At 35.4% G+C, this 25,269-nt stretch overlaps 1 protein-coding gene across 1 annotated transcript in view; it reads right to left on the bottom strand.

Moving 5' to 3' along the window:
• Nucleotides 1-14,054: 14,054 nt before the first annotated feature.
• LOC136025517 (delta-1-pyrroline-5-carboxylate synthase-like) overlaps nt 14,055-25,269 on the bottom strand; it is a 50,511-nt gene continuing 39,296 nt past the window's right edge. The window contains exons 6-10 of the mRNA XM_065701548.1: nt 23,938-24,153; nt 19,863-20,025; nt 19,135-19,344; nt 16,840-16,991; nt 14,055-14,234 (exon numbers count right to left, since the gene is read on the bottom strand). Of these exons, the coding sequence (XP_065557620.1) occupies nt 14,055-14,234; nt 16,840-16,991; nt 19,135-19,344; nt 19,863-20,025; nt 23,938-24,153 (921 nt within the window). The remainder of the gene's footprint in view (nt 14,235-16,839; nt 16,992-19,134; nt 19,345-19,862; nt 20,026-23,937; nt 24,154-25,269) is intronic.

Consider the following 25,269-nt stretch of genomic DNA (forward strand, 5'->3'; position numbering starts at 1 on the left):
TATGGTTAGGTCTAAAATTTGTCTCTATTGCAAGGCCTTGAAATTCAATGGAGAAACAACGGGAATGTGTTGCGCCTCAGGAAAAGTTAAACTTCCTCTATTGGCTGCACCACCAGAGCCATTGAAGACTTTGCTTACTGGAACTATGTCAGAATCTAAGCGTTTTTATCACAGATCAGAAAATATACTCATGTTTCCAAATGACGTCGTTTGGTGCCCAAATCGAAAATCCAGATCAACTTATGCCTACTTTCAAAGTAAAAGGGCAAATTTATCATAGAGCAGGGTCCCTTCTACCATTCTCAGGCGAGAATCATAAATTTTTATAATTGTACTTCATCAGTGATAGAAATTCTGAATTGAATACACGTTGCGAATTTCTCCCAACGTTGAAAGGACAATCGTTTCCCAATTGCAACATCTTTTCCACGAAAATAATAATTTAGTGCGTCTGTTCAAAACAGCCATCGATTGATGCCAACTGATACGCATAAAATTGTTATATCCGCTGACAAAACGCCTCCTGGCCAACATGTGCGTAGATACAATGTTCCAACTATCGACGAAGTGGCAATCGTTATGGTCGGTGATCAGTTTTTACCTCGAGATATTATTCTTCATAAGCGAAACGTTCAGTTGGTAAGAATTGCTGAAACTCATCGGATGCTACGATGCCCTACAATATCCTATCATTTTTTGGGATGGAGCCGACGGCTATCGCTTTAAAATTAAATTGATGAATCCATGCCACTAACAAAGAAATGAATAAGAAATGCAGTGCAATGCATTATTATTCCTATAGACTAATTGATTCCGGCAGGATGAAGACAATTATATTTTAAAAATGCCGTCAATTGTTTCACCAATACGTCGTTGATATGTATGCAAAAATTGAATCAGAACGTTTGCTATTTATCCGTCTGAATCAGACCAAGCTCCGCTCTGAACAATACATTCATTTGCGAGATGCAATTATAAATGACGGTAATAGCACAAACGTTGGAAGATTAATGATTATACCTTCGTCATATGCTGTCAGTCCCCGTCATATGCATGAATATGCTCAAGATGCTATTGCGTATGTTTCGTCTCTATGTCGTCCGGATTTATTTATAACATTTACCCGAATTGATTCGATTCGAAATTTATGTTTTCATTTAAATGAGGAATTAAAATATATTCAAGGATTTTACTCAAGTTACACGTAGTGGTTTAGGACGATAAGATGAACATTGAGAAGGGAGTTTTCCCCGCTTTAGAATTGAGGTGACATTTCCACAAAGAAGCTATCCGGAACCAGAGAAGATGTTAAACACATTTGGAACAACAACTGCAAATGAAATTAAAAGAACAATATACTTTGGATTTATATTATTTACACTAATACCATCAATATCAATGGATGAAGATTTCAGTTGCTTAATTGCATTTTCAACAGCGGTTATTGATACTGGAATAATATGGCCCTGATGAGCGAAGGCGGTAGAATTTTAGAAAGTAACCGAGAATAATGTGACTGCACAAAAAAATTAATTTTGGAAAAAATTCCCGAATAGTAAAACATACCAAGTAGAACTAGAAATCGAATCACTATTAAAAAGATCACTTTTATCCAGCTTCTCAGAATTGATCAATTTAGACCAATCCTTTTTAGAGGCTGGAAATTCCATACCCTTATAACGAATAGATTTAAGGTACTTTTTATAATCATTCTTTGTTTTCTGCTTTATATCCGCAACAGACCCCGTTTTAGGTTTACCACAATCACCCAAATTCGAAGCCAAAGTTTTGCTTTATTTTAAAAATTCTTTAATTCAGGATCGGCAGCCCATATAGATTTCCGCGTTTTTATACGAATACGTTCCTGGGGAACCGCAATTTTTTCAGCTTCTTTCATAAATCTAATTACATCATCATAATATCTATCAAAATCACAATTACTACCCTTTACTTGCAATTGGAGTAGATGATAGGCACACGAATACAATTTAAGCAATGTAGATAAAGACAATATATATAAAGCAATATCGGCTTCTTTTCCAATTACTACATTTAAACCATTTAGAATTCCCAATAGGGGCAACATTGCAAAGGTTACGTTTCAGTATAGTAGTAAATGAAAGCGATAGATGGTCAATGTCACAAACTCAATATCAACATGAATAATCGAGCATTTTAGCTGTGACGAACTGATTATATGATCAATATTAGAAACACTACCAGATTGATGGATGTAGGAGTATGATAAATCTTTCTTCAGAATCACGTAAGGGGGCATGCACTCCAATATTTCTCGGGATCGATAACTTTGTTCATCCAAATCCGTGTTAAAGTCACCAAGAACTATAAAATCAAGTTTATTTTCCTTGACACGATTCATCACGGACTTTAAAGACTTGCAAATTTATTTATTGACTCCACTGTATTATTTTTATACAGAAGGTAAACATTAGCAAACACAGTATTATTTACTCTAATAGCAAGAATGTGCTTATCCGAATAAAAAAGGGATGGGTTCGAAAGATCAATACTTTTTTTAAAAATACAGGCCAGGCCTCCAGAAGGGCGGCCACGCGTGGTAACAGCATCAGAAGTAAAAAACTGAATGAATAGAGCTTCGATGAAGGAAATTTCTGCTAGGGGCAGTTAACAAAGTTTCTTGCAGGCAGAGAACGTTGAATTTCTCGTACAGATCGTCAATATAAGCATCTTTATTTTTTGTGCCATTAATATTGTGCGATATGATTGAAATTTGTAAAGTCATTTAGAGGTTTTTTGACAAGCAAAACCACGGAGAACGAAGCATGACATGCTAAAAGACACGTGTTCACCATTGCAATTGGCACATTTTGGTGAGGCATTGCATGGATTTTCTTTGAACTAATATGAGGGCCGGCACAACGAGCACATTTGGGCGCAGGACTGGGACAAGAAGACTGGAAGTGATGGGGCGATCGGCAATTAAAACAACACTTTGGAATTTCCTTAAACTCGCTCAGTCTAAAGAATTCATAACCAATTCGTACACCGTCTTTGAAATAAGCTGCTTTAGCAAAGAATCCACAAAATCAAGCTTAACTGTTTTCGAAGATCCCAGCCTTTTGGCAGCAACAATATCGCTACGATTTGTGAAAGACTGAATCGCATAATCCTTTGGAACACATTTTATAATGGTCGAATATTTCTTAGAAATTTCTTTGGTTGACGTACCCGCGAGAATGACGGAAACAGATGCACGGAAGTCTTCGGCAGCAGATTTACCAATATTTACATACTACTTATCGTGAACAGGGCGAATACTGGATACAAGTGCATGGCCACTGATTTTATCAATAGCGTCTTTCCTTTTAAGGCGATTCTCCGAGGTTTGAAGCCAATGCTATTTTCCTATAGCAGTGTAATGCGTATTAACAACAGACACGAGCAGATTCTTTGATGAAAAAATTACTGTGGCTTCATTGAAAGCTTTGACATGAATAGGCCGAACAAATTTGCATTTTTTTGCTTTAGAGCTTCATAAAAAATTAATTAGTGGGGACACCTCTAATTTTTAAAAGTAGCAATAAAATTACTTTTAGAAGACGTAGAGAATTGTAAAGTAGCCTCTCCATTCGCCACAAGATTTCAAAAATTTTAGCCGTGAATTTTTTTTTTTATTATCATCAGTTTCCTTTAAAATTTGCCATTTAAGATATTCTTCCTTTACTGTTTAAAAGGGTTTTACTAATCATATAGCCTTGATTTTTGTGTCGTTTTGTAGATCTTATACCGACAAATAATCCCAAAGATTGTTAATTTTGTAGTTATAACAGATGATTTTTAGCAATAATTCTTATTATTCAAGATTTCCTCCTTTCTCATTGGCTTAAGCACTCCTTGAGGGGTTTGCCAGAATGTCATTAAGAATGTTGACATCTCCTTAGCATTAAGACCAGATTTAAAAGGAAGCTGAAAACATGTATAATTGGCAACAACACCTTGAGGCAATATCATTTTAACACCATACGAATTGGAATTTGTTAGGTTACAAAGCAGATAACAGTTTGGCTTTACAAGTAAAGAAACACCGATTGTAGGCCTATAAAATGTATGAACATTATTTTTAAAAAGAATATTATTCTTAAAAACACATCATTTTAAACATTATTGGCCTTTAAAAGTAAAGAAACACTGATTGTAGACCTATAAAATGTATGAACATTTTTTTAAAAAAAGAACATTATTCTTAAAAACACATTATTTTAAACATTATTGGCCTTTAAAAGTAAAGAAACACTGATTGTAGGCCTATAAAATGTATGAACATTATTTTTAAAAAGAACATTAGTCTTAAAAACACATTATTTTAAACAATATTGGCCTTTAAAAGTAAAGAAACATCGATTGTAGGCCTATAAAATGTATGAATATTATTTTTAAAAAGAACGTTATTCTTTAAAACACATTATTTTAGACATTATTGGCTCTTAAAAGTAAAGAAACGCCGATTGTAGGCCTATAAAATATACGAACATTATTTTTTTAAATCTAAAGTTGTAGGATATTCGTCCATTTTAGTTCCACGGGATCTCATTTTATTCCTAATAGTGCCGTATCTTAGAATATTTTGGTTTTTCCCCGTCATCTCATATAGTTGATGATTTATAAGCTCGTTCATAAATGACTGATTACCCCGGTTTGGAACCGGGGTAATCATATACTTTGCTTTACGGAGTAATGCATATACTTATTAAATTAATGTCATTTAAAGTGATATGCTCCTGAAGGTACATAATAAACATTAGGCACCCTTGCCCTGGGGTCATAAATACAGGTAAGGGAGGAAGGAAACCCCTTAGGAGTATTTAATAAATTTTTGAAACTACTTATATTTATATACTATTCATCAAAAACAAGAGCTAAGAGCTCAAACGGCACTTGTGACAAGGTCAAGAAGAGCCAAGAGCTCATATGATATGAGCTCTAGCAAAATTCTAAGAATCAATAGATTGCTTTAAAAGGAAAATCAGAGGCTTAATGCTGGTCGGGATTTAAAATAAGAGCTTTGAGATACAAGGTACTTCTAAATATCAGAATTCATTCAGATCCGATCGCCCACTCGTAAGTTAAAAATACCTCAATTTTTCAAATTTTTCCTCTCCCTTCAGCCCTCAAGATGGTCGAATCGGGGAAAACAACTGTAACAAGTCAATTAGTGCAGCTACCTGACATGCCTACCAATTTTTATCGTCCTAGCACGTCCAGAAGCACTAAACTCACCAAAACACTGAACCACACCACCTAACTCCCCCAAAGAAAACGGATCCAGTCCAGTTACGTCAATTACGTATCTACGCCGTTTATAAGCGTTTTCCAAGATTTCCAGTTTCCCCCTCCAATTCCCCCTCAATGTCAAAAGATCTGGTCGGGATTTGAAAGAAGAGCTCTGAGACCTGAGTTTCTTCTAATTATAAAATTTTATTAAGGTCTGGTCATCCATTCTTAAGTTAAAAAAACCTCAATTTTTCTAATTTTCCCAAATTAACAACTTCTAGCTCCCTCAAAGAGAACGGATCCGTACCAGTAATGCCGGTCCCCCCTCCTAATGACACTGAATCTGGTAGGGATTTAAAATGAGAGATCTGAGTTTCGAGGTCCTTCTAAATATGAAATTTCATAAAGGTACGATCACTCTTTCATAAGTTAAAATACCTAATTTTTTCTATTTTTTAGCATTAACCCTCCCTCCCCAACTCCCCCAAACAGAACAGATCTGTTCCAGTTATGTCAATCCCGTTTCTAGGACTTGTACTTAGTTTTACCACCAAGTTTCATCCCGACCCCTGTACTCTAAGCATTTTCCAAGATTTTAGGCCCCCCCCCAACTTCCTCTTCACCGGATCCGGTCGGGATTTAAAATAAGAGCTCTGAGACGTGATATCCTTCCAAATATCAAATTTCTATAAGATCCAATCTCTCCTTCGTCACTCGAAAATACCTTTTTTTTTAATTTTTCAGAATTAACAATCCTCCTCCCAACTCCCCCGAAGAGAGCAGATCCGTTCCAGTTATGTCAATCTCATATCTAGGACTTACGATTATTTTTACCACCAGGTTTCATCCCGATCCCTCCACTCTAAGCCTTTTCCATGATTTTAGGTTCCCCCTCCCATCTCTCCCCCAATGTCACCGAATCCGGTCGGAATTTAAAATAAGAGCTATGAGACACGATATCCTTCCAAACATCAAATTTCATCGGGGTCTGATGACTCTTTCCTAAGTTAAAAATACCTCATTTTTTCTATTTTTCAGAATTAACCCCCCAACTCCCCCAAAGAGAGCGGATCCGTTCTAGTTATGTCAATTGCGTATCTATGACTTTTGCTTACTTTTCCCATCAGGTTTCATCCTGATCTCTCGACTCTAAGCGTTTTCCAAGATTTTAGGTTCCCCCCTCAATTCCCCCAATATCACCGGATTCAGTTGGGATTTGAAATAAGAGCTCTGAGACGCAACATTTTTCCAAACATCAAATTTCGTTAAGATCCCGTCACCCGTTCGTCAGTTAAAAATATTTCATTTTTCTATTAACCGAAATTTTTCTGAAATATTACCGGCCCCCGAAAAAATATTATTTTTCCCAATTAACCAGCCCCTACCCCCTCCAGATGGTCAGATCTGGAAAATGACTATTTCCAATTTAATCTGGTCCGCTCCCTGATACGCCTGCCAAATTTAGCTGTCCTAGCTTACCTGGAAGTGCCTAAAGTAGCAACTAAATCTCAACGTAATTAGAGTTTACTTATCAACATGGTTTGGACTTCGACAGAATGCTGAAATTTTTCAAATAGAATTTACTTACTAATATTTATATGCTATTCACCAACACTAATAGTTAACCTATAATAGTCTACTATTCAAACAACCCTAATAGGTTAAGGTTAACAATACTGCTACTAATACATTATGACCCCTAAACAATCTCTATACTATTCGCATGTCAATGAAAAATCCACTTTCAATATTCACTTTCAGTGTCGGACCAAGTAATTTTCTCACATCCACTGTCTTCTGGCTCCAAAGTCCGTTTCATTCCGCGATTTGCTGCAGCCCGGACTAAGGCAGGCTCTCTAAGTGGCATGTTCCTAATCAATCGCGAGTCTAATATCTCCGGAAGTAAACAATCGCTCCAAAACTCCTGAAGCTTTGGTAATATGGACAAAAAATATTCTTTTGATCTCGGAATAGTTAAAATTTCCACATCATGCTCATGGTGATATACCACCAAGTGACATTCTTCATGATTGGTGATTTCTAGCTGACCTTGAATTTGAGCATAGTATTTGTGATTTTTCTTTAACTCCAATTTTGAATTGTGTGACCATAGGAAAAAATTCTTTACCAATCCTTTTTGGGATGCCACTTCCCTTATGGTCATTCCTCTGGGAATATTATGGACAGTCTTCACTTCAACTGGTGTGCCGTTTTCTAAGCGACCATCAAGAGAAGCTCCAAGAAACTGGATATTTGGATGAATGAGTAGTCCCATTTGATCTCCTTTTATTAATGATACTCCCTCTCTCTGCTCGTACGCCGTCAGTGCAATAGCCTCCAGTTGAATTCCCCTAAGCATTGGAATAGATTTGAAATTAGAATTAATTCGGATATTCTTGACTATGGGTGCGGTTGGAGTATTTTTTTTGCGAGAAGCTATTCTATGAAAATAAGTGGCAGTAATCCTTTTGCTCCTCTCAAATATCCAGTTATCATTTTGCCCCATTGTGTTTACGTAGATCTCCTGCAGTTTGGCTCCATCCAGATTCATATTTTTTGCAACATAATCAGCTTTTGCGATTTCAAATTCCTCTGGATTCATATCAGGCTTGTTGCAATTTGGTCCGTAATTTTGATCGCCTTTAGGCAAACTCCGATTCTCTTTCTTTTTGGCCATATATCTCCCACCCATGGTTGCGTAATATCTTTTCTGATTTGTTTTTGTCCGTTTCCGAAGATTAGAAGTTTTCACCGTGTATTCTTTTGTTATTTTGCAAGGACTGTAGCCAAATGTTTTTTTCCATGTAGAAGATTGCCATTTCGGGCCCAAGGAGTAGGATAGGCTTGCTCCACTTATCCTAGCATGGTATGACCATCGTTTCGAGCGGCTTATTTGTTTTCCGCCTACGAATTTCACTGCAACAGACATATAATTCTCGGCAAGATTGGTCGTTGCATCGTTTCTTAATAAGTCCGCTTTTTTACAAATATTTTCCACGCCAGCTTTTACATCCTCCAAAATAGTTTTCGGAAGGTTATTATAGCGGTTCTCCACAGTTTCTAAGACCCCATTCTTTTTGCCACAGCCAGAATCACACTCTTTATGATTACCAAACACATGCTCTGGGCCTCTTCGTAAGAGTTGTCTTAGATTTTTGGCAGACCCACCATCAGCCGAGTTCTTTTTTATTGCACCTCGTAGATTTTTGGTTAGCTTTAGAATTATGTCATTTGAAAGAAATTTGCTGTGCATCCCTTTTTTTGTCTTCACAACATTATGGAGGTATTTTGTATAGTTCTTGGTCACGTGATTGGCACATTCTTCTTTTTGGATATATGATCCGTATGAAACACTTTGTCTTAGCTTGTAAAAAACACTAGAATCGCCGTCTCCGATGTATTGTAAATACTGAAGGTTATGCATGGCTTCACTTTGGCGAAAACCTTCAACAAGAATGTCGGTTTCCATGCTCTTCGAGGGACCATTGTAGTTCATAAAGCAAACATGATCTTTCACTTTCTGGTTTGCCTTCTTTGAGCTGAAGCAGAGGTAACAATATTTATTTCTTATTCCTACATATAATAATTTTTTCGTAAAGGCATCAATGATTACCCCAACACAACCTTTTGCAGTATAATCGTGTCCTTTGCTGCGTTTATTCCAGCCACCATCACAGATGACCTTAGTCCAGAAAAAATCGTTGATAAACCTGTCCTCATGAATGGCTAATTTCAAGGATTCACGACCATTTTCTTCTAAGACATCTGATAGTGCATCCATCCATGCGTTACCAACTAAGCGTTCTAAATTCATAAACGTTTTCGGATTCATATTTTTTATTCCCAATACACTTAATAATTCGTTCAAAGATGCGTAGCCTCCTCCGGTCCCCATGATACCCCATACAGCTTTCACGTTCACGTTGCCTCGTAAATTGCTGATCTTCTCTTTTTTGTTACCTAATATCTGTTCACTGAAATTTGTTAGGTATTCTTTTACAGTAGTGAGGGGGGCTTCCGGCTCACCTTCTACTCGCTTTTTCCAGCCACAGTCTTGGCAGATAACGACGAGCTTTGTTTGGAGTCCAGTGTTTTTAATTTCTTTCACGCAAAGCTTTGATTTCCCGTCCTTGCAATTGAACTGATGTTTTATTGCTTCTATAAACTCACTAAGCAGATGACGCAAGTTGACTATACAATTTACATCTGGAATTCCAGACAAATCGATTCCAAAGTGTTCTCCTGGCGAACCAAAATCGCAAGAGCTACCAGATGGCGCATTTTTACTAACCGTAGAATCATCTATAATAGTTAAAGCCGGATTCGGAGTTTCGGAAAGCCTGGAACAATTTGGAGACACTGGAAATTTTTCTTGTTCTGGTAAACTTTCTTGTTCGGGCAAGTTTTTCTTCCTGAAAAAAAAAACAAGAGCTAAGAGCTCATATGGCACTTATGACGAGGTCGGAAGAACCAAGAGCTCATATGGTATGAGCTCTAGCAAAATTCTAAGAATCAATGGATTGATTGAAAAGGAAAATCAGATAATTAATGCCGGTCGGGGTTTAAAATAAGAGCTCTAAGACACCAGGTCCTTCTAAATATCAAATTTCCTTAAGATCTGATCTCCCACTGGTAAGTTAAACATACCTCATTTTTTTAATTTTTCCTCTCCCTTCAGCCCCCCTCAGATGGTCAAATCGGGGAAAACGACTTTATCAAGTCAGTTTGTGCAGGTCCCTGACATGCCTGCCAATCTTTATTGTCCTAGCACGTCCAGAAGCACCGAAATCGCCAAAGCACTAGACCCCCCTAACTCCCCCAAAGAGAGCGGATCCAGTCCGGTTACGTCAATCACGTATCTACGATATTTGTTTATTCTACCCACCAAGTTTCATCCCGATCTCTTCACTCTAATCATTTTCCAAGATTTTCGGTTTCCCCATCCAACTCCGCCTACTGTCACCGGATCTGGTCGGTATTCGTAATAAGAGTGCTGAAGCACAAGATCCTTCTAAATATCAAGTTTCATTAAGATCTGATCACCAGTTCATAAATTACAAATACCTCATATTTCTAATTTTTCAGAATTACCCCCCCCCCAACTCTCCCAAAGAGTGAGGATCCGGTCCAGTTATGTCAGTCACGTATCTTGGATGTGTGCTTATTCTTCCCACCAAATTTCATCGTGACCTTTCCACTCTAAGCGTTTCCAAGATTTCCGGTCCCCCCCCCACAATTCCTCCCAATGAAACTGGATTCAGCCAGATCTAAAATAAAAGATCTGAGTTGCAAGATCCTTCTAAATATGAGATTTCATTAAGATTCGATCACTCCTTCGTAACTTAAAAATACCTCATTTTTTCGAATTAACCGTCCAATGACCCAATGACCCAAATTCATTGAACAAAGAAGGTATTGAACTGATAATCAGCCAGGTTTATGATTCAATCACGCTCAAGTTTAATCCAAAGTTTGCAAAATCGAGCAGGCTCTTGTTAGTCTGAGATTTCAAATTGAAAATTTGGAGGAGAGGATTAGTAGAATAGAAAAAAAGCTTGATAATTATGATCAGGAGTCCATGCTTGATAGCCTTGTATTTCATGGGGTAAAGTAGTTACCTGGTGTAGACACTCATACGACAATATCTAACATTATAAATAGCAAAATGTCTGTGCTGGGCCCTTTACTTTATTCAGTTTATGTGAACAAGACGCGCGTTTATCTAAAGGATACATATATTGCTAACAGTATTTGCAAAATCCGCAGATGATTTAATAGTAAAAGCTCATATTACTCTCAAAAGATTAGAGATGTTTACAAGTTTAAGTTTGCTGTGTGTGAATGTAAAGAAAAATTCTTACTGACATTTTGTAGAGTGGGTGATTCTGTTGATATAAGTAGTAAAGTTCTATTAGGTGAAAAGCTGCGGTACCTCGGCTTCCATATTGATTCAAATCTATCGTGGAAGCATCATAGCGACATTATCTCCACCAAAGTTGCACGTGGAGTTGGCATCCTCAAAAGATTGAAGCATATTCTGCCGGAATGTACTCTGCACGATATATTTTGCTATAATCTACCCATATATCATACGGATGTTTAGTTTGGAGAAGCAATTTTATGTTAATTACAAGCTAAATGGCTTTCTCATAGTTTTGATCGGACGATTTCGCTAAAAAAAAGGGGGGGGGGGGAAAGGAGGCCTAGTTACCTCCAAATGTTTGGTTACTTAAAAATACAACTAGATTTTTTTTTATTATATTTTTACAAACGTTTTTGTTAGTAATAAACATACGTACCTTACGAATTAGCTTATGTAACGAACTTATATATGTGTGTATTTTTATTACGTATATGAGGGAGTTTGCCCCCTCGTCAATACCTCGTTCTTTACACTAAAGCTTGAATTTTGTCCCAAATCTTTCAGAATGACCCTTGAATCACAAAGGCCGTAGAATAACTAATTGAAGTTACTAAAAATACTTTAGCGTAAAGAGCAAGGTATTGTGGAAGAGGCAAACCCCCTTATTTAAGTAATATTTTATGCTCGTTTTAAGTTTTAATGTTGATCATTACTTCCATTTGAAAAAAAAATATTTTCTCATTGTCTTTTTATAAATGATGCTAGAAAATCCTGCGACCCCTTCATGGAAATTCTCTTCCCTCATGAAAAATTCCTCCATGGAAAGATCCTCCCACGTAACCTGCCCCCCCCGACCCACCCTAACCCCAACACAAAAAAGTCCCCCTGAAAACCTCTGTACACTTCATAATTAACAACTACTATGTGTAAACAATGGTCTAAGTTTATAAGTTGCCGCCCCTCCCCCGGGAACTGAGGTGGATTTAGTCATCCCCAAAGACATATTTATTAGATTTTTGACTGAGTTAAACAGAATGGTTATCTCAAAATTTTGATCCGGTGACCTTGGAGAAAACTGTGCGTTGGAGGGGGCCTCGGTGCCCTCCAGTTTTTCGGTCACTTAAAAAGGACACTAGAACTTTTAATTTACGTTAGAATGAACCCTCTTGCGACATTCTAGGACAACTAGGTCGATACAATCACCCCTGAGGAAAAAAACAACAAAGAAAAAACAAAAAATACGCACCCGTTATCTGTCTTCTGGCAAAAATACAAAATTCCACCTTTTTTATGATAGGGGCTTGAAACTTCTACAGTAGGGTTCTCGGATACGCTGAATCTGATGGTGTGATTTTGTTAAGATTATGTGACTTTTAGAGGGTATTTCCGCCTATTTTCTAAAATAAGGCACATTTTCTCAGGCTCGTAACTTTTGACCGGTAAGACTAAACTTGATGAAACTTATATATTTAAAATCAGCATTAAAATGCAATTCTTTTGATGTAACTATTTGTATCAAAACTTCGTTTTTTAGTGTTTTGGTTACTATTGAGCCCCTTCGCTCCTTACTACAGTTCGTTACCACGAACAGTTTGAAAATGTAACTTGTACATGAATAAAAGTAATATAATCTACAATAACGTTGGAATAGAACTTACCGATGTCTCAGGTTTTCCCATCCTTTATTTGTTCTTATTTTTTTTCTGCCCATTGTGAAAATTCAAATGCTAAACTGTTATCTGACTTGTAACCAACCAAATTTCAATGGTCAGCTGTTACCAATTAGACATGTGAAAAAAATTTAAATTCCCTTTAAATTCGATCGTAATAAACAACAGTATTTAAATATTCTGGTACAACCCTCAAGAGAGCAATTAAGCCAATGAGAAAGGAGAAAATCTCGTTGCGTATTTCAATGCTATAGGAAATAGAATTTGCTTCAAACCTCGGAGAATCACCTTAATTGGATCCGATAGATGAGACGGCACTTGAGAGACGACAATAGTGGTTGACTGGCGATTAGAGCCTATAGGTTTTGGTAACTGAGGGTAATTGAGGCTATATTGTCCTACTTTGCTGACACAATTTGAACAAGTTGATGAACTTTAGAGGCCAATTGTGAATAGGCCACAGCCGGCAACACTGGAACTTCAGTTGGAAGTTTAATAACATATGTTGGCATAGAGATGCTAGCTTCATCACACTTCTTCAAAAGATCGAGCATGTCCTTAATATTACTGGTTGCAGACTTTGCACCACTGCGGCGAGGGGGAATTTCATCAGGCACAAGTTTCGACCATAAATCAGCCTTAGCTTCAACTATTTTTGGTGAAGCAAAAAAATCCACTCCATATTCAATAATTTCCTTCTCAGAAATCGAATTCTGCCAATTACTTTGGACAAAATTTAACACAGGCGAATATATAAGTTCAAATTCATTCAGATCCTCCGATTGTTCGCTAATACTTGGCATCTTTTCAAGGCATCTGTTTTCAACCACCACACAATTTGAACCGTTCAATTTATAAAAATAGGTCACTGATATATGACATTACAAATTCCTAGCCAATTGTTGCAAAATAACAAGGTTACTGAATTAATTATGAAGCATAGATCAGGATTAAAAGTCTCTCTAATTCCAAGCCAATTGTTGCGAAATAACAAGGTCACTGAATTAATTATGAAGCTTAGGTCAGGATTAAAAGACTCTATGATCCCAAACCAAATATTGTGAAATGTTAAATTAATTCACTTGACAAGAAACTCACTGATTTAGCAGTGTTCATAAAATATCCAATTTTAGCTGTTACCGCATTGAACTCTCAAACAAGACTAACTGCATTTGCCTTTATTCTTCATTTTGGATTTTGATTACTTGAGACTATTTAGTAATGCCCTTTGCTTTAGCTGATTGTATTGGTCTTGTCTTATTTGATGGTCAAGGACGTTGATTTTCACCCATTTTAAATTTTATTTGTTTGGGCTGTTCTCTTGGTCCTGTTACGTTTAATAGTTCAGGTGGTGCCAAAGAATCATCGATTGTGATAATTACAAAATTTTTGCTTTTTATTAGACAACTGGTTGCATTCACTGGCTGTGTTCCATATAGTGAGTTGATCTTATTTAATAAAAAAATAAACAAATTTTAAATTTCCAGGTATTTTTCATGTTTGAAACAAAACATTAAAATTATCGCTCAGGCAACATAAACGTTTTTGCAGTTTACATAATAGCTTTAGCAATTCTGAACCGAACATAAAAAAAAATTTTCAACTTTTTCTTCATGTCTTAAAAAGACACAATTGAATCAAGTCCGAGTTCTAACAACGATTTCTACTAAACTTCAAGATTTTAGTTTTCTTTTTTAAGGTTTTAGAATAGTTGTATCCCTTGTCAAAGTATATGTAAATATTTTTACAATTACCAGATTTTACTCTTTGAGCAATTTAATGCGAACTTTTCCATGCATGAAAATTTTCAATTTTTGAAGAATCAGCATCTGTAATAATTGCCAATGTTCGGTTTTTGGGCCTACCTACTGACATTATAAAACTGATTCCATTTACTGGTTGCGTTCCGCGTAGCGAGTTGATTTTATCTCATTAAAAGAAAACTAATTTTAAAACTTTAAGGTGTTTTTCATGATTAAAATTATTGCTCAGGCATCATACATATTTTCGCAGTTAACATAATTACTTTAGCAATTCTGAACTGAGCTTATAGGTTTTTTCAACTTTTTTCACGTCTTGAAAAGACACTATTGAATCACGTGCGATTTCTAACAACGATTTCTACGTTGTTAGAAACATTTCTACAGACTTTTGGTTTTCTTTTTAAGGTTTTTGAATTTTTATAATCATTTGTCAAAATAGATACAAGTATTTTTGCAATTGCCAGTTTTTCTCTGTTTTAGCAATTTAATGTAAACTTTTCCATGTATGAAAATCCAATTTTTCCACATAAGTGTGTAAAGTGTGACAACGACATTGCAATACTAATGTATATAAAAATGACGTCAATCACAGAAATGTTTTTTTTCCAAAATTAAGGCTCTTAACAAATTTTCTAAGATTTCTGACTAGGCCAGAATACATAATTTTCAGTTGGGATACAAATTTTCTCGAATAAAGTATGGAGCCATTTTCAAGAAAAAATGAATACATACATGCATAAATACATAATTATTGCTCACTACTCCTTAACAGAATCTGATCAGCGTTGAACGAAAAACGACGAAGGAGCAGCATGAATTCCAGCCGAACCGATCGTGCGCCGATCTTGTATTTACTCTTTGAATGATGTTAGAAGAAGCAAACTAATAGTGCAATAAGCTGTACTTGGTCTTCATTGATTTCAAGAAAGTTTTCGACCCGGTAGACGCTTTAGAAGGTTTTCCAATGCTGCGGTATTCCCGACAAGCTTATCCGAATCATTGAAACCTTTTACAAAGACACAGAATGCTGCGTGAAGACAAGTGACGAGAGAACCCGTTACTTTCCCATCATGATAGGGGTAAAACAAAGCTGTGTGCTATCACCACTGTTATTTACTCTCATCATTGATTATATTCTCCGGACCTGCGATAGATATAGAATCTAGTTGGGTAATAAGAGACTCGGAGATATTGTTTCGCTGACGATATCAGTCACCTAGACTCCTGCAAACAGAAGGTCCAGCATAACCTTAACCAAGCCAGAGACGCTGCCGAATCTTTTTGGCTTCAGATAAATGCCAACAAATCAAAAAGTATGACGAACACTGGGTCCCCACTTTGTCTTCGATGCAATAGCCAGACGATAGAGCAAGTTCTGGAGTTCAAGTGCTTCGAAAGTAACATCCATAATTTACGATCGGGTCAGTGAGAAGTCAAGCTAAGAATCAGCCAGACCTATGCATCTTCCAGGAAACTGTCTCAAACATTGCACAGCCCAAATTACTCTCTCCAACTCAAGCTGAAGCTGTTTAGCAGCATCGTCCTCTCAAGGCTTTGCTATGGTTCTGAAACTTAACACATTGATCAACAACTTGAAAAGTAGCTCCTCGCGTTCGAAAACATGTGTTTAAGGCAAATTCTATATAATAAATAGACCCAAAAAGTAACGAACGCTACAGTACGATAGAAGACATCTCAGCCACTGATAACCAAAGTGATCAAATATAGGAAGTGGAGATACCTCGGTCATGTTATCTACATGCTCGAAACTCAACTACCGAAGGTCGTCTTTCAGTGACTGTCACGTTCCACCACAACAAGAGGACGTACTAAAAATACCCCATGATGCAGCTGCCGGACTGACCTCATAAATATCAACGCCTCAATCCAACGCGAATGGGAAGATGTCTGGGTGGTCGCAGCGATGAGAGATGATTGGTTACTCTTCTTGAATGCCCTAAGCAACTCTGGAGACATAGGAGGACCTAAGCCATAAAATAAAGTAATCCATAAAAATAACAGCAAAATTAAAAATAAAGCCAAATTAAACTGGTTCGATTTAACGTAAGAAACGGTGAAAAATAGACCATAAATTGCTTGCGCAGCTAAAGAAGTCCCCATCAATGTCTTTTTTTTTTTTACTTTTTTTGGCTTTCAATTTTATTCTATTATTTCATTAGATTTGACTCTTTATTTCATCTCTATAGATGCAAGTTCTTTGGTCCACAACGTAGGCCTGGGAACATCAATAGAGAGTTTACTTTCTTCATAAATAGTGGCGATAGCGTACCTGTGGAAGACAATCCGGACGTGATTCGAAGATTACCATCAAAACACCAATAGGAACTGTAATCTGAGTCAAGTCAAGGCCACTAGCCAAACGAGTGTGTCGCAGAGGACGGTAAACGATGCTCTTACAAGTCTCAGAAATTTGTTTTATTCCTAGAAATGTTTAATAGTCAGTCAACTGTTATTCAACAGCCCATGGGGGCCAGGATTTATGGCAGCTTGTGAATCTTTTTGTCACACCCTATGTCTTCAATTTTATTCTGCTATTAGCCTTTTTAATATTCCTCGCTATTGTTATTATTTTCTTTCCTACTTGCTTTATAAAAGAGTTAAAGCGGTTCAACCTTAGACATGTTTTACAACAAGTCTTGAAAATGAGTTAACACAAATATATAGCAAGAATAACTAGTACATTGAGCTATTTGACACTCTTCTTCTTATAGCAGATTTATGGTTCAGAATGTTTGGCTACCCCCTCCATATTAAACGTTTTTAATCTCCATCGCAATTCGAATTTAAAATGAACACCAACTACTCTGAATGACGAAAAGAATCACAAAATCATCCCAAATTAAAATGAATAGTCAAATGAAGCATAACGTTAACCGATACTGCTATGGATGGACGGTGATTCCTAAAATAAGCCAAAGTTAAATTGAACAGCCAAATTGAACTGAAAGTGAACAGCAAGTGCCACAAATAAGATTAGGACTACCACCCGTCTAAAGGCCAGAGCATCATCTACGCTTTTTGGAAACCAAATGTATTTTAAGAATTTCTCTTTTATCATTGTAACATCTAAAAATCTAAAATTACGGGACTTTCAGTATCATCATATATTATTTTAAACAATCAGTCCATTTTCGTTAGTCTTACGTCCAATAAATTTCATTTTTAGCATAAGTTCTCATTTTGAACATATTTCTTTCAAATCTATAGAAAATCAATATGTAAATCATTTATTGGTTTTTCAGTACAATATATTGCTTGACCAATATTTTCAAAATTATTTAAATATTTTATATTATTAATTTTTTTATTACATTTAAATATATAATATTTATTTTATTAAATAATTATTTTTTAAATAAAACTGTTTTAATATGTTAAATATTAACCTAATCTTCAAACTATAGGATTACTTCAAAACTACCAATGTTTATTTTTTAAAATAGTAAAATAAAACTTAAGGTGACAAATGTGATGATTCTAATTAATATTTTTGTTTCTCATATTTTTAATTGTTATTCTCGTTCTCTTTTTTCTTATTATTGACGTTTTGCCCAATATTTTTCCCATCATTGAACACGCACATCATTTTTACTAAAATACAAGTGATGCTAAACCGATTCTATTCTATATTTAGAGGGGCAAGACCAACTCTTAATTGGGGCAGCTTTTATTTGAAAACTTGATACGCGTTGTGATATTATTTTATTGTCGATGTTGCTACAGATTAAAATTATATTTCTCGTCATTCAAGTATTTCCAGTTAAGGACAAATTTAGTCTTTATACGGCTTAGGAGGTGGTAGTCCTACTCTTATCAATAGTAATTACTGTTCGTTTTAATTTTCACTTGATAATTCATTCAGTTTCTGTTTGTTTTAAAAGTTAACTAAACATTAGTACCAGCATCTGTTATATTTATGTTTGATATGATACTCAGATTAATTTATGTCGTGTCAGTCTCATTTGTTCATTCATACTTATTTCTGTGCATTTTAAGTTGAAATTATTGTTCTGATTTATTTCTGCTCGTTTTAGGTCCTAATATGGCTTTTTCACTTTTCTTAAATTTTTCAAGATGTTTTTTTTTTTAATTAATTAAAAGACTGGCCCCCAAAAATATTGATAACCCAAGTAAAAGTTCAAACATATGCCTTTAGAATGTTTGTAAAATCCTTTCTCAGAACTGCCAAACATGCCTCTCAGAAATCAAGTATTCATTGATCATTGGTATGTAAGTGCTAAGAAAGAAAATCTGTGGATGAGACGTTTTTAAAAGCGAATAAATTGGATATATATTTATCAGACTTTTTTTGGTAAGTTATGAGTATAACTTACCAAATATTTCATTAATGAAAAAACTCATCAAATTTTGCACTAATAGTCTAGTTTACTCTCATCAATTGCACATTCTAAAAATCTCTGATTAACCAAATGTTAACGATAAAAAAAAAATATATATACTGATCTTTTAAGTCGACCTGTAGTGACCCAAACCTCTGACAGTGACACTGACTTAATTGAATTGGCTAGCAATGAAAAAATGAAAAAAAAAACAATTATCTTACCGTCAGATAGGCTTTTAAGTTTAGCTGGTGTTAATGCAAGCCTAGATGATAACGGTCCAGCCAATTTAGTTCTCTTAGCAAGACTTAAATCTGCTCGATTAGCTTCAAGAATAAAATCGGCTCTTGATATTAAATTGTCCGCAAGAGATCTAACAATATCTGAACGCTCTTCTCCATTCAACATGAACAAAATTCTTCCACCTTGACGAGCTAGAATTAAAACACAATACATATAATGTGTCATAATAAGCCTGTTTAGAAACACATTTCTTACAACAAACAATTCACACTTTAATTTTTAAATGCTTGGTTACTGCTTCGTCTAAATTTAAACCCTAAAAAGATTAAGTGCATTGTTGGGTGTTGCCAATAGGACCTTCTTTAAAACCCATTAAAACAATTAACGACCTTGAAATAGGAAGCGAATTTGAGATGTGAAAGATGAAAAGGCAACACCCTGTTCAAAATAGAACATATGATCTATCCACCTATACAAAGTTTGAACTGTAATGTACACAAAACGAATAGTTTCAAAATACTGAGTAGATGTTGAGTAAAACAAAATTGCTGTTGTAATTCAGTCATAATCTAAAAACAGCCGTAGGTTCAAATTGCATAAAAAGCGATCCATTTGCTTCCCTTGAACAATTCTAGAATAAGTAAGTTTATTTGGGCACCAATTAAAGGCTTTAACATCACTCGAAATCATATATAAAAATGTTGCAAACCTTTTTGTGCCATAGCTTCAGGCGTCAATCCGTTATTGCTCCATTCTGTAAAAAACGTTCCTAGTCTTTTTCCTTGCACAATATTACGCACTGCAAAGTCTGCTGTTCCATTACAAATGACAACAGAAATACCCTTGTCAAGAGCCCAACATGCAGCACGTGCCTAAAACATTCATTTTAGAAGTATTAAGAGACGTGTCATTTAAAAAAAAAATCAGGCCCAGGCCATTAATTATACAGGTTGATGCATGAAATCTTTTTTGACTAATGGTAAGCTTTGGACGGTGCAGTTTTGGAAAATTTGAAAAGCTATGCAACAGATCGTTCCACCTATATAATATAAAACTTATAAAGTGGGATTCGTGGGTAAAGTCTTGTAAGTTGGTCACAAAGAGAATGACCTAAGCTACAAAGTTGGCTCACAAGTTATGTTTTTCAAAGTGGCGTCTTGTGACTCTCAAATTGAGATGTCCTATTCCAGCAGCGTAAATAATCAAGATTTAGACAGATTCATTTCATGCTAATGTCTGGATCGTTGTTGAAATAATAAAAAAAAGTGTACCATTTGTTTCATTTACTTCTTGTCTTACACTAATTAGCCATACTCCATAGTCTAAAAATAAGTTTCAAGTTTTGCAAACTTAATTAGCCTTCAAAGTTTGCTCGACATCAAAAGTATAATTCTGCAACATTATTATTCAAATGTAACAAACTGAAGAATATGTAATACATGTATTCTGGCTAAGCTTTACTGCACTTTTTATGTCCATTCCCGTCCTCTCTATCCTTCAGGTCTTTTCCTGTTCTTAAGAATAGTAACATAAATTTAATTTGTATAAATTATTTCAAACTTTGCGAATCCACCACCATCGTCTCCAATTTTTCCGTTGACTACGTATTTTTCTCTTCTGCTTTATGTTGCTATTGTTCCACCTTTGCATTCTTTTTTGTATGTGTGGGCTTAATGAACAAATTTATTAGAACGCTGAGGATTGTGACTGAAGATATTCCAAGAATTTTAGTATTAGCTAGGCTTGTGTGCCATTACTACTCAAGTTTAGTTGCCAATTAAAAACCCTAGTTTAAAACTAAAGTCGTTTCTTTAGTACCTGATTCAATTAAACTGGAAATATCATCAATCAGGGATGACGATTGCTAATTTTGGTGCTCAGAAAATTCAGTAAAGTGATGTAGAATCTTCAACCATGAGAGCACGTGCGTCTGACGGGACTATTACTTGAAAAAAAACTGCTTCTCAGTGCAAAACCTGAATCAAGAATATTAATGAAAGAGACAAGGGAATAAATATTTTCTGGTTAAATGTCTGCATCGCCTCTTCTCCCAAGAACCAAAAATACAAATTTGCCAAAATAATTAACCTAAGCTTACTACAATATATCCAGACTTGCTCTAATAGAGAGAAAGAAAAACAAACGGCCCATTCTTTAGAATCGAGTTAAGAAATTTTCGGACCTGCATTCTTACTTGCTGAAATCAAAATTATTGGATTTCCTAGAAAACCGAAATTAGCGAGCTCCTATTCCGACTTGGGTGTCTTTTTGTCCGAATATTAGCAAACCACTTCCCTAATTTAATATCTGAAAGAGCACCCACTTGGTCACCGAAGACCAGACTTTAGTGAGAGCCCAAAGCAAAGCGATTTCATTGCTACGGTTCCCTTAATTAAAAGAGGCAAAACATCGTTGTCATGTTTGCTGATTGCGTTTGATGTTATGAAAGGACTGTATTCCGAGCCATGCTAAGAGGAGAATTGTTTAAAGATACAAATTAAAATAACAAGTTTTTTTTAATGAAAGTAAGGAGCAACATTGAAACTTAAAACGAACAGAAATTACTCCGTATATGAAAGGGGCTTTTCCTCCTCAACGCCTCGCTCTTTACATTAAAGTTTGACTCTTTCTCTTAACTCTACTTTTTAAAACAGTAAAAGACTTTAGCGTAAAGAGTGGGGTGTTGAGGAGGAAAAGCCCCTTTCATAAACGGAGCAATTTCTGTTCGTCTTAAGTTTTAATGTTGCTCCTTACTTTCATTTAAATAACTTCTTTTTTTTTATCTAATTTCTGGACGTTCTTGAATTAATGCATGTTTTGATCTTGGCTCTCCGCACATAAACAATTAAAACAAATTTGCATATTAATTTTTTTTTTGGCTAAATGGCTTTCTCATAGTTTTAATCGGAAAATTTTGAGAAAAAAGGAGTAAGGGAGGATGCCTAGTTGTCCTCCAATTTTTTGATTATTTAAAAAGGCAACTAGAACTTTCAATTTTTTACGAACGTTTTCATCAGTAAAAATATGCGTAACTTATGAATTAACTTACATAACGAACTTCTATATTCGTATGTTTTTATTGCGTATACGAGGGGTTCACCCCTCGTCGATACCTCCCTCTTTACACTAAAGCTTAAATTTTGTCCCAATTCCTTAAGAATGACCTCTGAATCACAAAGGCCGTAGAATAAATAGTTGAAATTACTAAAAATACTTTAGCGTAAAAAGTGAGGTATTACGACGAGGTAAACCCCTTATATGTGTAATAATTTTTATTCGTTTCAAGTTTTAGTGCTGCTCCTTACTTTAAGTAGAAAAAACTTTTCACATTTATTTTTTCATTTTTTCTCAAATAATGCTAGAAGATCCTGCGCCTCCTTCATTGAAATTCTCTTCCCCCATGAGAAGGTCCTCCATGGAAATATTCTCCGACTTAACCCCCCACCCCCTTCATCCCCCCCCCTAAACCAAAAAAAAATCCCCTGAAACGTGTGTACACTTCCCAGTAACCATTACTATATGTAAACACATGCCAAAGTTTTTAACTTGCAGCCCCTCCCACGGGGACTGCGGGGGATTAAGTCGTCCCCAAAGACATAGTTATTAGGTGTTTCGACTAGGGTAAATAAAATGGTTATCTCAGAATTTTGATCCGATGACTTTGGGGAAAAAATGAGCGTGGGAGGGGGCCTAGATGCCCTCCAATTTTTGATCACTTAAAAAGGGAACTAGAACTTATAATTTCCGTTAGAATGAACCCTCTTGTGACATTCTAGGAACACTGAGTCGATACGATCACCCCTGGAAAAAAAAAAACAGACAAAAAACAAATAAACATGCATCCGTGATCTATCTTCTGGCAAAAAATGTGAAATTCCACATTTTTGTAGATAGGAGCTTGAAACTTCTACAATAAGGTTTTCTGATACGTTGAATCTGATGGTGTGATTTTTGTTAAGATTGTATGACTTTTAGGGGGGGTTTTCTTATATTTTCTAAAATGAGGCAAATTTTCTCAGGCTCGTTACTTGTGATGGGTAAGATTAAACTTGATGAAACTTATATATTTAAAATCAGCATTAAAATGTGATTCTTTTGATGTAACCATTTGTATCAAAATTCCATTTTTTAGAATTTCGGTTACTATTGACCCGGGTCACTCCTTACTACAGTTCACCACCAAAAACTGTTTGACTTTACATTCACCTAAACATTAGTACTCTTTCTAAATGGCTTTTCAATGCGCCAAAAAGATTCAATAGAGCTTAGTGTTGTTGAACAGTTCTTATCTTATAACAAAACCTACTAAAATAAAATTTTGGTGTTAAATATAATCTTATGGTAATCTTTTCCAACAATTTTATAAGAGATAGCAAATTAAATATTTGCAGGCCTTTTTTCTATTCTCTTTATCTCTTGTTCTTAATTTTTTTTTTTTAAGCAAAGCCAAATTCTTCCCCTATCGATGTGGTCATTAAGCTCTAAAGTGAGACGTCGGTATATCCTATAATATGGTTGTAAACTTAGATTAGAACAGTAGTATTTCAATAATATTTTTCATGGTTTACTTGTAAAAATTTTTTGTATATTTTTATTTGATCGATTTTTAAAATTTCATTCCAAATGTGATTTTTTTTGCCTAAATCTTTAGTTTGAGATACAATTTGACAATGCTTAGAAATGAAATGGTTTTATAATTTGTTTTACGAAATGTTAGCTGCTTATAATCTTAGACAAGAGTGTTAATACAAAAGAATGAAAGAGCATGTTAGACGTTAGTTTACCTTCGAGTCCATTCCACCTAGACCCACTCGAGATTTTTGACCGTACTGAATTGAGGCAGTCTTCCCTGGAGTATAAACAGAGATCAGCTTGGCACCTTCTTGACTTGGAGGACACGTATAGATTCCATCAACATCAGACATCAGAATCAAAAGCTCACTTTCAATTACAACAGCCAATCGCGCAGCTAATGAATCATTATCTTTGATGCTTATTATCTGAAAAATCTAGTCGCGTTAATTCATTTCTTTTTGAGTCATAGTCAATCATCAGAAATTGCAAAACAGGTAAATTTTATAAATAAAAAACTACAAAAATTAAAGAAGATAAAACCCATCATGTCTTATTAACGACAGCTAAATTCAATCTCCCTCAGAAAAATTAAACTTTTTCAGGACACAAAATGCATAATTCAAGCTATCTGTAGTGCTGTTAAAAATTTTAAGCACAAAAATTGTGATTGGTGTAACTAGTTACATTTACCACATTTCTTTCTTTCAATCTTGTTTAGGGTAATCCTACTATATTCGTAGTTTTTCTCGTCTTTTCTTATTTTTTCCTTGGTCAGTGGTATATTGCACTACCAGGCTAAGGGACCATTAGACGTAAAATCAGCACCGACTGTAGGAACTTTTGTACAGCCACGATTGAGGTCACTGGTAGAGGGAAGTGAGGGGTCTATTATCTGTAGTTTTTTGTGCATCAGTCTTCTTGATAAGCTATTCTAATAGTTTGTTTTACTACTTGATAGTTTGATTGAGGTGGTTTCTTGCACATTAAGCAAATATTGTCTTAAAGTCTTGTGATTAAGGTGACGAGTTAATTTAAGAATCGACCTATCTCCTCCATTATAAACTTTTTAGGTTTGTTTGTCCAAACTATTTAGAATTGATAAGAAATCCGGTAAGCTTGAATAGGAGATCCGAATAAACTACAGAAAACTATAAGCGGACAACTACTTTCAGGGGAATCTTAGAAAAACCGTTTAACTTCTCCCGTTTTCTGCCAAAGATACAGTATTTAGATTTAATAAAAGTTACATTATTAGAAAGCATGAATTTTGTTTTTTAGTTTAACGGAGCATGTTTTTTTTATGTTCAGGAGAGGGCAATCCCTGAAAGTGATCTAGCATACCTGCTGCGAAAATACTAAAAATCAGCTCAAATGAAATATATTTTGAGGAATTTGACAGCTTTGGGAGTTCCATGTTGTGCAAACCACTATGTTTGAAAACCTTGCCAACAAAAGAGACTTATTCTTTATGCTGAAGGTACATTGAGTACTTTGCTTAACAATTAGTAAAAGATTACATTTTACTTTATTTTAAACTAGTC

Source organism: Artemia franciscana, chromosome 3 (assembly GCF_032884065.1).
Source record: "Artemia franciscana chromosome 3, ASM3288406v1, whole genome shotgun sequence".
In the NCBI taxonomy this organism is placed as follows: domain Eukaryota; kingdom Metazoa; phylum Arthropoda; class Branchiopoda; order Anostraca; family Artemiidae; genus Artemia; species Artemia franciscana.